Genomic DNA, 16,417 nt, shown 5'->3' with positions numbered 1-16,417 from the left:
GCCATATTTTTACATAAAGATTTACTATGTAATGGCACGTGCACTGTAGTTGGGGGGGGGGGCATAACGTACTGGGGGGATGTAAAAGACCCAACATTTTTACTTTGGTTTTATAGGCAAAAACAAACTTTATCGTTCTTCCTGATTAGCTAAGAGCTTACCAACGTTTATAACAGATTCACATAGAGCCAAATTGGCAGATTACCTAATTAGTGCATAGTAATGTATTTTTCTGGTGCATATGCTATTTTTTGTGGTGGCAATGATAGCGAATTTCTAGGTTTTTTGTAGCATGGTAATGCTTTCTGAATCCCCTTAATACAATGTTATTTTGCTTTTTTAAATAAATTCCTGACAAATGTATTTAAACTGAACGCGTACCATGACAGTTCTTGACAACATTTACCTAAACGAGAATTAAAAGAATCTATCAATGGAAGAGAATATTGGTCAGAATAGTGAACACATCCAAATTATTTTTGAAAACAAGATATTTCGAGTGAAAACATATCGCTGTAGAAACCCAGCTATAAAAGAAGATATAAAAAAAACTCAAATATTCACATCTATTATAAAAAAAAATTGTAAGAAACATGTTAATTTGTTGCTAGTCAGAATCAGTAGAGTGTCCTGAACAATTATCGTTAACACGATTCGAATAACAATCATCATTTGTTTTCAAAATTATGCTGATAAATTAATCCAATGTTCGGTTGTGATGGTTTCCACGGGCCGTTGAGGCTGAGCACTAATGGAGTAGCTAAATATTATGCGTTATAAATTTTCGTTTAGTTTCAACAATTTAGTAGTTCATTATATTGGCATTGGGTATTTTGTCTTGATACCGTCTGTGTTAGCACTGAAAAGATTGGTGGAAAGTCATGTACTTTTTTCTTCAACTCTAAAACCAAAAGAAAACCAAAAATCAGAATTGTTTGTAGTGATGTCACCAAAAATCTAGTGATGTCACCAAAAAGTGATGTCACCAAAAATCTAGTGATGTCAATGTTTTACTTTTCCTCTCTGAGCCAGATCAGGTCTTCGAGAGTTATGCACTCGCTTGCTCACTTTTCACATGAAAAATAAAAAAGTTGATGATCTCATATTTGCTATAATTTGATCAAATTTCTAAAACAACTATACAGCTGTAAAACTAAGCAAACTATAATTGAAGTGAAAATTGCTGTACAGGAAATAGGAACCTAGAACCGAAGTAGATGCTGATTTATAGAGACATTGCTGGAAAAATAAAAACATAGCAGGACAAGTCCTGACGTACAATTCAAAGAATTTTCATTGACTAAACAGAAAACTAGACCTAGAACGGACTATGAATGGATTGGTAAAACCATTTAGAAAAAAATCCGATCCAAAAAAACGAAAAAAACAGTAAAAATCAAAGTCAAATTGCCGCATGTGAACAAAAAACCACTAGCGAGAAAGCCAATTTTTGTTCAAACACCGTTTTCTCACTCTACTTTAAATTTGGAGCGAAAACAATTCACGCCGCAAAACCACTCGCTTTTTCGCTCCACTTCCTGTTTCGGCGTGACCAAAATCACTACTCCAATTTGACTTCAAAAATCATGAAAATGTGTGAACAGATCTTAAAAAAAAGACAGCGCCCCAATACAATTCAAATTCTTTGAATTGTAAAAAAACAACAAAAGTTTTTGATGGTTTACGGTTTTTTGCTAAAAGATTGCTTTTATAAAAAAGATCTGAACAATATTCTTAATTCACAAGCAACAACAAAAATTTTTCCAAAATTAACACATTTTTGTTGAAAAATCTAACCAAATACAAGTTGTGTGGTGCCAGAAACCCCTTTGAAGATATAGTGATTGTTCAATTAAACAAAGAATGTAAAAACGGCGTACTTCGGTACTTTCTGTTGCATTTTTCTAAAAGCGGGTGCGTGCTCAAAATGTGGAAAGTTGTAGCCAATATTTATTTTAGTTTTATTAGTGACTGAGTTTTTAATCGGTACTGATTCAGTGAAATTGCAATTCTTGGATCTTTACTGCATCAGACCATGTCACTTTTTAGACTTGGGTCAAGCATTGAGAACAGTTTTTATTGTTGGTTTGCTTTCATTTCGTAATGAATGAAGAAGACTGCCACTTTCAGTGGCTTTTTTAAGACCTGAGATAAGTTGTGATCAGTACTGATTGGTCATATTAAGACTATAAATTCGTTCCTGGTATAATTACCTGGTTTTGGTAGTTGACTGGACAGTTCTCCTTGAGGAGGAATTTGATGACGTCTAGGTGACCATGGATGGCTGCCAGGTGGAGAGGAGTACAACCGAGCTAAACAATTCAACCAAAATAAGTCAACTAATAAATCAAATAAATAAATAAATAAACAAATAAATAAAGACTAAAGACGAAAAGATATTTTAAGACATTTCTCAGGATGAGGGTTTCTATTTTCAACCTCTAACCAGACCAGATTCAAGACTCTCGTCTTGTGAGAAGCAAAATCTAGAAAGAGTTGGACAAGGTTCCCATTAAATGGCAAGCTTTAAAGTCATCATTTCTGCTGAATTCCGGAAAAACGCAGAAAAATGTCTCGGTGTTGATCCACTGTCATAGCATGTTAATGTGAGAAATACGGTGAATATAGGCTGAAATTATGCTACAAATTTGGTGAGGTCGCAGAAAGTAGCTTAAGCATCTGATCTTTAAAAAAACAGCGCTTTTCGACGTATTTTTATAAATTTCATCACTTTTTTCAGCTTAAAATTATGTAGGGATTTTGAGTTGAAATTTATGGTGACTTTCTTACAAAATTTTTCCAGCCGGCCTTGACTTAATTAGTCACTACAGACAAGAAACATTTTCCCCTGTATCTTTTCAGTTTCAACTATTATTTTGTCAGAAAAATTAAAATGAATACTTTAGTATCTTAAGTTATTTTTTCATTATATTTTAAGATTTCTTTTTAGCTAATATGATTTATTTACTATGCAATATAAATTTCGAATGCTCATACATCTACAATGTGATCTTATTATTATTTTTATTTGATTTGATTAGTCACTAAAATAACAACTTAGGGGCATATTAGCGAATATAATTCCCTAATTTAATCTCAAATTTAAATTTGACAGTTAAGTATCACTCGAACTCTATCATGGGCCGTTGCAGTTGTGTGGGTGCCGTTATCAAATTAGAAGCAATTCCCTTTTTCCGCTTCGAACAACGGGGGGGGGGGGATTTGTGTTTATCGATGAGGCCTCTCCTTTTCGTGAGTTGATATGTGATTAATAGCCCTGCTAACTTGCAAGTGAGCGAGTCAAAAGTTTAGCCAGGTATAAATTTCTAATCTGTCAAAAAAACAACTTGGGACAAATGCACTGTTACTGGCCGAAATGTTAAAATTGCTCTGTTCGAGGTGTCATCGGTAAAATTGCCTAGAAATTTAACAATTATTTTTTTAGCAATTAGAATGTGGTGAAAATGGTGAGAAAGAAAAAAAATCATTTCCACTAAAAGACTAATAATTGAGTGGAAATGAAATTAATTTCTTTTGTGTTCTTTTTGTATTTAAATAAGATTAGCTTCATGTTATTGCGAAAACATGCGGATTGAGGTTTATTGTCACTGCTTTCTGTCGGTAGCGGTGAAATACTTTTTATAGCTCTTTTAAACAGTGGAAACAAAAATTTCACCACCCCAGTCGAGACCAGATGGTTATCTTGCAAGATTCTACCAGAATCTTGCAAAAAGAGCCTATCTTGCAAGATCTGGCAGAAAACTGGTTATCCTACAAGATCTGCCAGAAAAATGGTTAACTTGCAAGATTCTTGCAAGTTCGTTCCGGTCGAGCTGTCCTCTTATTGGCTCTCATTCAAGCAACACATCTCATTTTGAGCAGAAATTTACTTAAAAACCAGTTGCGTTTTTTCTAAGAAAACTAATAAACTTAAACAGATTTTAAGTCTGGAAATCTGAATTATCTGAAGAAAACAAAATAAAATCTGCCTTTGAGAACTGTTAACACAAAATGAATTGCTATTAAAAACTATTTTCTTTCAACTTTATTATGATTTACAAAACTACACTTCTGGATTACCTTTTCTTATGAAAAAATTATGTGATATTATTCTTAGCATCTTAAACCACTTCCTTTCATATATTTCAACTCCTTACGCTTAAGTTTTCTTGCCAATGCCCAAAAAATGTGATTATTCACGGCCTGCCATTTTGTTGAGCTTCGAAGGACTGTAAAAGAGCTTTCGCGCAATTTTCTTGCTGTCAGAATTACTCGCTTTAATCAATTCATCTTGTACGATCTTGTGCAAAATAGTGGATATATTAGAGGATTCAGATAGAGAAATGATTATCTTGTAAGATTCTGGAAAAATAGCTATCTTGCAGTTTTCTGACAGAAAAATGGTTATCTAGCAAGTTTCTAGCAGAACGAATGGTTATCTTGCAAGATTCTGGTAGAATTAATGGTTATCCTGCAAGATTCTTGCAGAATGAATGGTTATCTTGCAAGGTTCTCGCAGAAATCTTGCAAGATTATGCATAATCTTGCAAGATTCTGGCAGAATCTGCCAGAATCTTGCAATATAACCATTCGAAATCGAGTGGGGCACTTAAAATCACTAAGTTTACAAAATGAAAACATTGTGAAGTGAATCTGATTTAAAAATTGAAAAAAAAACTGTTTTAAAAATTTTAAGGTAGAGATTATGAACAAGTAGTAAGGGAGGTCTAAGCATTAGTCTAAAACGGACAAGTACCGGATTCAAATCAGCGTCTCCTTCCTGCAAGCCTTGTGTTTTAAACTTTGAACGCCCCTTTTTCGTCGTGTCTCTTTCTCCGGGGTTTCACTTCTCTAGCAAAAACCTCTCAAAATTAATTCAAAACTACATTGATAACTATCCAAATAAGAACTGAAACAAGGATTACAGAACAGCAAGAAACTATGGTAACTAATAGCACTGAACTTCTTTTCTCACATAACGTTCAAACCAAAACCAAATGTGGAACAGAGGGGTGGGATTGCTAGAATTCGGATTCCTAAACACTTCAATGTTAAACGAAGGAAAGAAATTCAGACAACTATCACAAGTTGAGCTAAAAAGGCTCGAAATTAATGAACCTCTGAATACTATAAATATTTTGTGACCATTTCGTCAAATCCAAGTAAAAATGCAACATTGACAAATTCAACACAACAGAGACAAAAAAGCTTGATAACTTTCCACCTGATTTGGCAATGAGCGTGACAAATGTGCACACTAAACGTGACAAATGTGCACACGCTTACTCTTTCTCACAAAAGTGTTTAACGCGCAATGATGGCAACCATAACATCATATTTTATCAGAGTCAGCTAAAGATCATTGAGAGCAACGAAGATCGTCCTAATGGAAAAGAAACACGAATTGCGAAAAATTTTTTTATCTTAGAGACTTAATTTAATATTAATTTGTAATAATTTATATTAATTTATTTTCAATAGAGAATTGGATTTACGGAATGGTAACCTATATAACAACAAGAAAATTGTGGTTGAATGTTCACAAACTTTATTGAGCATAAAAACAAAATGTACCCACATAAATCTGTAATTCTTCATTGAAACAAAACGGAAAACAGCTAAAACATGGATCTCAGAGTGATTTAAAAAATTAAGAGCAGAAAAATTCGCTCAAAACAAAGATATTTTCCAAGAGTTCCAAAACGCCTTAATATTCTGAACCAAAGTCTTAGAAAAGCACAGCACAAATATTGATTTTTAAGGCATTTTGTTGAATCAATTAAAAATTAGAAAATCACCACATAGATGCTATTGTGTCTGAAATTCAAACAGACGTATTCCAAGCAGACGGACGATCATGCAAATATCAAACCAACTCATCAAAAAGATCAATCATACAGATGATCAACGATTGTCTAATATCGGTCCAACCTGCATTTGCTTAATTTTCTGAGAAACCTCTGCTCACACAAAAGATGGATTACATCAATCAAAACGATCTGTTGAATAAAGAGAAGTTTGGAAAACAAAAATATCGTCAGCAGATGCAGTATTAATTTTCTTTGAGAATGTAATAAAAACATTGAAAACTGAACAAACGCTGCAGCGAATTTCTTTAGGTCTTGCAAAAGCATTCAAATCAATTTCAAACAAAATCTTCTTTCGAAAGCGGAGTGTTGCAACTTCTCAACGCTGACAAATGATCTAGTACATTCTTTTCCTCAATAATGTTCACATTGCGCCACAATAGGTTTCAAGATGTCTGAAAAAATTGGTTCCCTTATAAATTTCCAAAATGCCCAATTTTCGGATTTGATAGTTGTCTTTATATGCAAAAATTGACTTTGAGATTGTACATCTTAGCATAATATGTCAATAAGAACCATGGGTAGAATTGCTAACAAAACTGAAAGCAGTTTATTACAGACTGGAAGGTACTCGATGGTTAATCAACTGACATTGAATGCTGATAGAGCAGAGCCACTATTTTTCTCGAACATGGATGATTTAAAACCGAAAGTTACTATTAACGCAAATACAATAAAATGTGCTGAGAGCTGGCGTCATTTATGTATAAAATTGACCCTCAATTGTCATCTGTGGTAATACATCTAAAGGTAGTTCTGACAAAAATATACTTTTATACTTTGGGAAATAGTGCTTCTTGTTTTCTAATCCTTAGCCCTCTCTCAGTTTTCTTATCTTTTTGGTTATTTTATTTATTTACCTTTTTGAAAAAAGAAATGTTTTGAGTTCAAAAACGTGATGTAAAAACACATGATTAAACCATTTGTGTTATAGATAGGGTGACAACTTGGGTTGTATAGAGTTTCAGGAAAACACGATCTAGAAAAAGGTGTTGTTCTGTTTTTTCTCTCCCCAGCTTATAGATCATGTAACTTTCACCGAATCAACTTTCACTTTTTTTGTTAGTCATAGCAAAAGCAAATAAATTCAACCCTTTTAACATTGAGTTTACTAAATTTCTATATGAAAAATTCTTGGTTGTGAGAAAAACAGTACATAAAATTTTCAATGTCTGAGCGCTTCAATCGCGCATTTGGCCTCATGTTTGATATTTTTTCGGATGCAATTTTAATCGATAGTTTCAGAATATTCGTGATAAAATGCCTCATGAATAGCGTGCTATAATCATATTTTGAAAAATTAATATTTTTCCAAAGGTTCGGCTTTGGTCAGGTAAAGATCTGGTTCGGTGTGGCGACTTACAGAGTCCAAAGCTGACGACGTCCAGTCAAATCCTGGTGTGATGAGGGTTTTCAACACGTCCAGATGGTTGCTCTGAGCTGCAATGTGAAGGGGACTTCTACCAACCTGAAAAAAATAACATCACAGTTTTACAATTTTAGTGTTCAGCAAATTTCCAATTTCTATTATGTCAACTATAATTGCTCTTTTTTTTATATAATGAAAAATTTTCTGGATCCTTTTTTTCTCGTATTTGTGAACACGTAAAAAGTTAACCGAACGGTTATGCTTCATAACTTACATCTTTCCTTCAAAAAAAATTTGAAAAAAACGTTTTTATCAAAATTTTTTTGAAGGAAAGATGTAAGTTATGAAGCGTAACGAGATAAAACAAGAGCCAGGAAATTTTTCATAATTTGAAATCAACCGGGTTGCTTATCGAACGAGTGTAATTAGCTTGAGAAAATGAGTTATGAAAATAGAAAATGCGTTCTTGGGGGAAAAGGAAACAATTCTCAAATGTTATGAACAATTTATAGGTAGTATTTTATATTAAAATAACTCTATGCATCCAAAATTGCTTAATGCATGAAAAAAAACAATTAACTCTTAAAAGCAACGAAAATTTAAGTAGTACCAAGCAGGCCAAAGCATTAAATACATTCACTTATGCAAATGAAAAAAAGTAGGTGGTAGCTTGTAGGAGAAGGTGCGGGAGGGGAGTAGATAGTTATTATCACTGATCATTGACAACGCACTGAAACTTTACTTAAAACCTTATTGGCCAGCCTTCCAGAACAAAAGTCAATACCCGAAAAGAGAACACTCTAAGTCAGTTTAGCATCTTCAGTTTGCCCTTCACAATTATTTCAACGTTTATCAATATTCCTTTCATATCTGATAAACTGCATTATTGGAAAGAAGTCCGCATTACTCTCAAATCACGTCGATATCTTAAACAATTAAACGAAGGTAACAATTGGTTTTAAGAATTTTTCTGTTAGGAAAAAAACAGGTAGCTGAGCTGTTATTTTATAAAATTTTTTACTGTTGTTATCAAGAAAATATAGCAATAACTAAAAAATGTTATTATTAAAATTTTTGAGTGCAAGTTTTACGTTGCTTTTGCGCCAACTATTTTGCAGTATATTTATGCAGACTTGAGAAACACGAATGTCAGTGAATTTATTTAACTTGTTACAAAAATTGTTTTCGGCTTTCAGTCAAATGCTGTCCGCAATCAATTTTGGAAAAAAACTCACGGAAAAACCCATTGACCAATTTAATTTCAGATAGATATTAAATCCCACGAAAAAAACCCAACTGAAATAACCCCCCCCCCACTGAAATATACCTCACTTGTTTTTCAACGAGCTGCGGCCATGCCATGCCTTAGTTCAAATCACGACCAAAATTCAAGTAGAGGTTTACTTCCATGGGGTTGTTTTCCTTGGGGTTTTACTTCGTATTTAAAACTATGTGACTTTTTTTCCTTGATGGTTTATTCCCTAGACCTTTTCGGGATGAATAAACCAGTTGAAATGTTTACACTAGTGTGAAAAACATCGCACAAGATTATCGTCGTCACTTTACTTTTTATACAGCATGAGACCTCTACAAGCAGCTTGGATAAATAATAAACAAAACCGTTTTTTAAAGCATTACAGCACAGGACTATACTCTGGCTCACACTTTTTTTCATTTTTTCAAAATCAATGTTGTTCAAACTGATTTTACATTTTAATATAGGTTTCTGATCACTTTCTTTATGACCAAAACCTTAATATTCAAATTTAATATTCAAATTCATTAAACATAAAATTTTAGGCTTTTAGGACGCAATCGAAAAAGTTAGAAACATGAATGATTTTGTTTGCTTGCAAAAATCAAACTTGGGAAAAGGCTAGAAAATGAATTTCAAGTAATTATTTTTCCCAGGAACTAGAATTGAAAGGGGAAAAAAGTTTTTGCGTTCATTTATAGGATGGGCCACCACTGCAAGTGCAAAGCAAAACAACGTGTAGTTTTAGAAACTCGCACAAATTACGGTGAACAGTTAGTTAAGCTGCACTGAGCAGATTGTTGGTTATAATAGGAGTAGGAAGGTGGTTTTTAATACCGTTCGTAAACCTATTTAACGTAATTTTAACCACTGATCTCTTTCTCTACCGCTAATTATATCATATTCAGAAGAAAATTTCAAGTTTACTGATTTCAAATTTTCATAGTTTCTGTTGTATATTAAAAGTAAAACTCTTTTGAGCTGTAAGAACGTTGATAAAACTTAACCCAGATATCAAATAGAGTCTTTAAAGTTAAAATTCACGCGACTGTTGTTGTTAACTTCTGTTTGTCCCAAATCCAGCAGTACTTCAATGAGCTATTTTTATACGTTTTGAGTATTTTTTTCTGGTATGCATAAATTACTCAAATGGATGTAAAAAAATTGAATGAAAAACAATGAACTGGCTCGTTTCAAGTTGTAGCGAGATTTGAAGCTAAAAAAAATTCATATTTTATTGAAGTGACTCCTTCTCTGATAATTAAAAATAGAACTCAGCTACAAATTTCTTTTTTTTAATTAGAACATTTGATCACATCTGCCCTCAAAGTCTTTTTTGTAAAAAAAGTCTCTAGGCTGTTTGTCAGAACAAAAAAATCCGCTTATATTTGTTTGCTTTTAAATACTTTACTTTTTAAAAAATTGTCGAATTCAATATTAAGTCAACACAGTGAGACAAAAATTAAAAATCCGTTTATTGAGTCGTAAAAAAATGTTTTGAAATAAAACAAAAGATTTTGAAACGCTACATTCAATTCTAGCTCTAAAAGAAATTCAAAGAAGTTCAAAAACTACTCTGATTTTCTTTAGAAGAAAGTCAACTTACCGTGTTATTGCTGCATTGATGCGGCGAACGTTTTCTATTGTATATTGTTATGCTGCTAAACATAATGGCAACAAATACTTCAGATAAAATATGAAATAATTAAAAATAAAAGGATCGAGGGGTTACAAAAAGGCTTTGAATAATAAACGGGAGTTTCAATTTATTCGACATTTACAAATAATGATACATTAAACAGCCTCAAGACTGTTATCTTGTTTTCAGATTCAAGGAACTATGTTTTTTTTAAAAGTACTAGAGATATTGGTACTCAATTTTTTGGATCTTTTCCGTTTGTGCCCCCCGCCCCCCTCATTACGTTATGCACCCCCCCCCCCCCCCCCAGATACAGAGCACATGTCATTACATGGTAAATTATTATGTAAAAATATGACACGTGCGTCTGGGGGGTGCAAATAATATGCACCCACTAAGCTGGGGGCAGGGGCGCACAAATGGAAAAGATCCATTTTTTCAAACTTGGTGAGGTTAGGGGGGTGTACATGTAAACAGGCGAAAGAGTGCGAAAACAAGCTACAGGTCAAGTTGAAAACTGGAATTAAATTTATTGCCAGGGTAGCAAGGTAGCTCGAAGCAATTACTATAAAGTGGCTATCTTTTTCGCAGATATGTGTAAAAGATAGTGTAAATTTTTAATCCCTTTAGCCTTTTGACTTGTATTAAATTGACATATACTGCTCCAAAATGCTAAAAGGCATTTAACCCAAAAAATTCCACATTGTCAAAAAAGCCATTAAAGCAGTCGCGTTTAAAATGTGCCCTAAACGTGTTTTAAAAAAGATTACAGGAAAATTTGTTAAAATGGACGGAATTGAAAAAAAATAGGGAAAAATTGCTTCAAAAAGAGTTTAAGACCTTTGCAGGTAATTTAGGGCGCGACTTCAATAGGAATCAATTTCTTTCCCCAGCTAAGATCCGCCTGTTAGTTTGATCTGTTCCTGTTTTAGACGTCACTTTGGAAAAAACTCAATCGTGTGACAATTACGTAACTGGCGTTATTGCGCTTTTACCGCTAACAGATATATTATGTAACAGAATGGTATTGGGCAAGGTAGCAATATGTAACTTATTACGTAACAAGATATAAATTTCGGATCTTTTCCGTTTGTGCCCCCCTCCCCCTCCCCCCCCCCACCCAGTACGCCATTAGGTTGTGCCCCCCCCCCCCCGTTACAGAGCACGTGTTATTACATAGTAATTCGTTATGTAAAAATATGGCACGTGCGTCTGGATTTGCAAATAATATACACCTAAGCTGGGGGTGGGGGGGGGGGGGGGGGGGTGGGCACAAACAGAAAAGATCCATTTTAATTGTTTTTTCCACGGGTCACGATTTATATATACGTAATGTGCAGAACGCGGAAGTAATAAAATAGACGGAAAATACACAAGTAAATAATAAATTGTTAAAAGTAAATTTGTATTGTTTTATTAAAGTCGCCGCCTAATGAATTATAAAACGGACGCTTACAAGTCAAAATGCAAAAATGCATCTTGAGGGCGGGACTAAATTTATTCAAATCGTATGGGGATTATTCGTTCAAACTGCGAAACAGGAAATGCAGAAAAATCCGCTCACATTTGTAATTGGAATGGAAAACTTGAAGGAAAAACGTGAACAATTATCCAAAAAATGGACTTTATTGGAAATGGGCGTCAGGAAAATGTAAGCAAATTAGTTTGTCTCTTCAAAGATGTCAAAATATTCTTTTATCGAAATTGACAGATTAAAAAAACATGTAATAAACTATGAACAATTCAAAAAATATGACCAAAAAATGTTAAAAACCGCCTTAGTAATGGCTGAATTTCGTTTAAGCGAGAAAGACGAAAAGGCTAAATGGCAGATTAAGGAAAAATGTTCCAATTTGAGCGCAATTTTTGTTTGTTTGTTTCTGTTCATTGAAGACATTCTTTGTTAAAAACAGAAACACGAAAAAACAAAGAATGTTTGAAATTACTTGTTAGTCGAAACAAAACATTTTCTAATTTAACAAGATGACAAAGCTAAAATTGAACCTAATTTTAACTTCTTATAAAGTTTAACTGCGTAAAAATTCCAAAAATTGCGTAAAATAGACTTATCAATGACAAAGTATTATAGTGTCTCGCATTTTTAACCTGATTAAACCCCTATATCTTAACCCTGATTATTTCACCTGTCAATCATCTCACCCCGTTTTTAATTCTTAGTTTAATTGTGAAGCTAACATTGAAAATTGAGAAGTTGGGTTTGGGAAAGGTTTTGGGGTGAAAAGTTTGCGGGGTTAAATTAATCGGGTTGAAAAGAATTAGACGGAATAGATTGCGTTATTTGTGGATTGCAAAGAAAATAAACAAAAGAAGCAGATTAAAACGTACCTTTAAGATTATTGGCATAAAATAATGCGCATAATATGTCCCAAATCAGCAAATACTATAAAAAATTATCCAAAAAACCGATGATAATAATAATCTAAATCAGTTATAAAAATAATATACGTTTCAGAATTTCAGAATAAAATAACGAGATTGATACAGTAACTTGTAATCTCTTATTTAGTATTAGTATATTTATTAGTAAACCCTATAGCGAAGGTTACCTATTGTAATTCGACTTATGAATGATATCTTTAATAAGAAAAGCTTCAAATAAATCGGCATCTTTGAAGTAGTTCTGATGTGAGGCTAGTCGGCGGCGGGTGAGCTTAGTTTTGACGCCCAGTATAATACTCGAGAGAAAGGATTTCCTGCTAAGAAAGCTACTTATTTGTTGCCTATCAATATCATTCGAGAATGTGTTCCAACCCTCAAATTTTATTGGCATTTGCGATGTATAAAATGTATTCTGAATCAAATCTTCTAAAAGACCCCCCTCCCCTTTACCCTTGGTCTAATGTACCGCCCACTCCACGCGGGGCAGTCTTAATTAGGGTTTTGCTGGGTCCGGGTACAAATAGGTCAAACTGCGTGATTAAATTTAATGATGTTAAAAATGGGCCAATTGAGACATGGAAAAGCGATAAGACTAAATGAATAATTTCGACAATAAATAAACAAAAATAATCGACTATGATATCCTTCAGTCTAAATCCGAGTACTCTTGGATATACTATAAAAGTTTGGTTGCCCTCAAGCTTTTGAACAAAACAAAATTCAACCGTCAACTGGAAAGTTTCAAGAATTTTGATTCTGTCAGCAATGAAAGAGGAAAAAAGTTGAAAAAAAAGTTTTTTTTTAAACCTGAGATATATTTTCTGAAACATGGCAGAATGTCAAAATTAAACCAAAATAATATTTTGTTAAATCATAAGTTAGAACCAGATACAATTAAATGATGATTTTCAGAGTACGAGGGACCATGAAATAATACTGCAAATGTTTACTTACTTTAAGAAACATCCCTTTTGTGTTTTAATAAACGGGGTGATTTTTAGGTGATTTAACCTTTGTAGCATTATTTCATAGTATCACTTATTCTGAAAAAACATCATTTGATTGATTCTTTTGGTACCTTGAGTTTACACAACCTAGCTCTTGTTTGAATTTAGACAAGTTGAAATTCTGCCATGTCTCTGAATTATGAAATTTATATATTTATTTAATTTCGTTATTTTTATTTTTATTTAAATCTAACATTTTTTCTCTTTAAATTCAAATGGAGTTGGAGATGGTGTTAAACAACCTCTGTTGTCAAACTTACACATCTTAGACTTATCATGAGACAATTTTTTCAAGATATAATCGGTAAAGTGTTTTCTCATGCAAAAATCTCACAACATGCGCGTGTGGTCTAGCGAAATTTGTGAAAGAAAAAAAAATTCTCGAATCATCTAGCAAAATTCGTAGAAGAAAAAGAAAAGAGTGTAGGATTGAGTACACCTATGCACTATTTTTTTGTATAAAATTATTTTGACGGGGATGTAAATGGTGTATATGCTTACCTTTATACGACAAATTCAAGGAACATTTATTATGTTTCTAATTTTTGATTTCATTGATAGGATGGGACATAAAAATGGTTACATTACAGGTTAGTTCCCATAGAACACAACTATTTTGTAAGACTCTTTTGTACGTTTTCACGCATACCTTCTTATACTATAAAATTCTTTTAAGATCTCAATTGATAACGTGGGAAATTGGAAATTGAGTAGAGCGTATGCAAAATAATCTTATGGGGACATAATTCATTTTCTTAAAAAAATTAACGGATGTTGTCAACCCAAAGTTTTTTATGAAAAACATAAAGGAATCTAATATTTAATTTCAAGGAAAAATTTTGTTCAAAAAAACAATAATGTACAAGAATGATGTGAAGTTTTATCCATAACATATATAGCATTTTTCAAATAGGCTCGTTGTGATATTTGATTTTTACATGTCTTTATGTTTTATTGCAAAATACAAAATTAAAGATAATGTCAGTTACGATGCCGTCTGCTTACGATACGATGCAAGATTTGCTTTTTTCTATTGTACAAAGTTCATGTGATTTTTTTTGAGGTTGCGCGAAAGTAATTGCTCACACGTTACATAGTTTTGTTGTTGAGGGACCATTTTCCGATCACAAAAACAAGTTAAAAAAGAAATATGAACGCTGTTACTTTAGTAGAAATAAATTGTTTACATGGGGTCTTCCGTTTTGTTTTGTTTTCAGCCGTGCATAAGGGGATCTAGGAACGTTACACAGAAACAAAACCGAATTCAAAACACTTCAGACAAACGGTTCTAATTTTATCAGCGAGGTTAGGTAAACAATTTTTGATGCCTATTTTAGATTAAAATATAATTTCCATACTTTCCATTGCAAAATTGAGGCAATCTTTTTCCAATACTGAATTACTTTCCGTAATAACAGCTAACTTTCTCAATCACGGTTGATTAAACAATTTTTATTGAAAAAAAATATTGAAAAGCAATTAATTGACGATGAAAGGCTGTCAGTACAAAAAACAATTTTCAGAAGATAATTAAATGCTCATAACTTAACTATTTGGGTTAATTTCAATTCTCCATGTGGTTTTCTGTTTTTTTCTCTTCATTCATGTTCTAACAACATGAGAAATTATGTTTTAATTAACGTCAAATCGAAGTGTAAGTACTGTTTATGTTCAAATCAGAGCCGCCATAATTTCATACAAATTTTCGAGCAATATATTAGAAAGTCGAGAATGTGGGTCCACAAAACTTTGTCAAATAGCAAAACACATAATAAACCAAATTATCTAATGTAAAAAACTCTTTCCTTCCCCTTGGTTCTAACGATCAACTGTTTGATCACAAATTGACAGCTAGGCGGCATTACAAATTTTTAATCATACATCACGTTTGCGTCTTATGCAGATGTGTCAGCTATTTTCATTGCAAAATATATGCACTGCTAGGCATGACCAAATGAACTAGAGTTACATCTAATACGCGTTAAAAGTTTAACAAATGATCTCACTAAAAATATTCTCTGATAATTTTAACAATACAGTTAAGCAGCCGGTATGTTTTTGATATTTTCACACATCGGCTATTTTTGCTTAGGTTTTTTTCACTCACACCACAAAAATCATCCAAGCTCATTTTCCACATGTAACACGAAGCAGAAAGTTTATTTTTGAGCATTTTGTGTTCTTTTAAACAATAAGCCATGTCTTCATATTAAAAGATTATGATTAATTGGCAAACTGAAAGAATTGATTTTAAGATACGACATTCTGACAAAAATCTCACCTTGTTAGCGTAGTTAAGCCACGAGTTGTGGGTCATCGTGTGTACTATAAAGACGACAAAATAATATTGACAAAATTGCAGCTAATAATCTAAATTGTCAGAACTAGAAGCTGAACAAACTCATAAGAGATATACAAACGTGAAAATACTCAGTGATATGAAACAGTTAAGAGGTTAAACTAGAGTGACGTAATTTTTGCTTTTTAAAGCATTTTTCGAGCAACGCACTTCAAAAAAAATAAATTAACCGAAAACGTAAAAGTCAATTTCCTTGTCAAGTGTGAAATAATGAGAAATAGGAATTCAATAAGTGTAATTTTGTGAACTTGAACAAAATTTTCCCTAAAACGTCGATTTCTTAACGCGTTTAAAAATTCTATATTGATCGCGATTTAAACAAAATTGTCGCTTATCAAAATAACGGTCTTAAAAAGACGTAAAATTTTTTTTTATCAGTGAGTAACTTGAAGATATGCAAAACAGTTGAAAGAATAAATTTTTCCGTAAGGCAGAACTAAAAAATGGATAATAAAATTCCTCCACTTTTTCAAAAGGGGCGTTGCAAATTAGGTCTCAAGGAGATACAAAAAAGTAAAAAT

The 16,417-nt window shown here is 32.8% G+C and overlaps 2 protein-coding genes across 5 annotated transcripts in view; both read right to left on the bottom strand.

Moving 5' to 3' along the window:
• Positions 1–16,067, bottom strand: part of LOC142354424 (uncharacterized) — a 118,049-nt gene extending 101,982 nt beyond the window's left edge. The window contains exons 1-4 of one of the 4 annotated variants that reach the window (XM_075406716.1): positions 11,662–11,679; positions 10,098–10,230; positions 7,231–7,335; positions 2,214–2,312 (exon numbers count right to left, since the gene is read on the bottom strand). In XM_075406716.1, coding sequence (XP_075262831.1) covers positions 2,214–2,312; positions 7,231–7,335; positions 10,098–10,160 — 267 coding nt within the window. In that variant the 5' untranslated portion in view covers positions 10,161–10,230; positions 11,662–11,679. Of the gene's footprint in view, positions 1–2,213; positions 2,313–7,230; positions 7,336–10,097; positions 10,350–11,459; positions 11,524–11,661; positions 11,680–12,476; positions 12,648–15,818 lie in introns of those variants that run through there. The other 3 variants (XM_075406715.1, XM_075406717.1, XM_075406718.1) reach the window with 3 other exon arrangements.
• LOC142354058 (uncharacterized) overlaps positions 1–16,417 on the bottom strand; it is a 469,891-nt gene that overhangs the window by 292,557 nt on the left and 160,917 nt on the right. The window lies entirely within an intron of this gene.

Source organism: Convolutriloba macropyga, chromosome 15 (assembly GCF_964194025.1).
Source record: "Convolutriloba macropyga chromosome 15, txConMacr16.3, whole genome shotgun sequence".
Lineage (NCBI taxonomy): Eukaryota > Metazoa > Xenacoelomorpha > Acoela > Convolutidae > Convolutriloba > Convolutriloba macropyga.
This window is presented reverse-complemented; position numbering and strand designations above follow the sequence as displayed.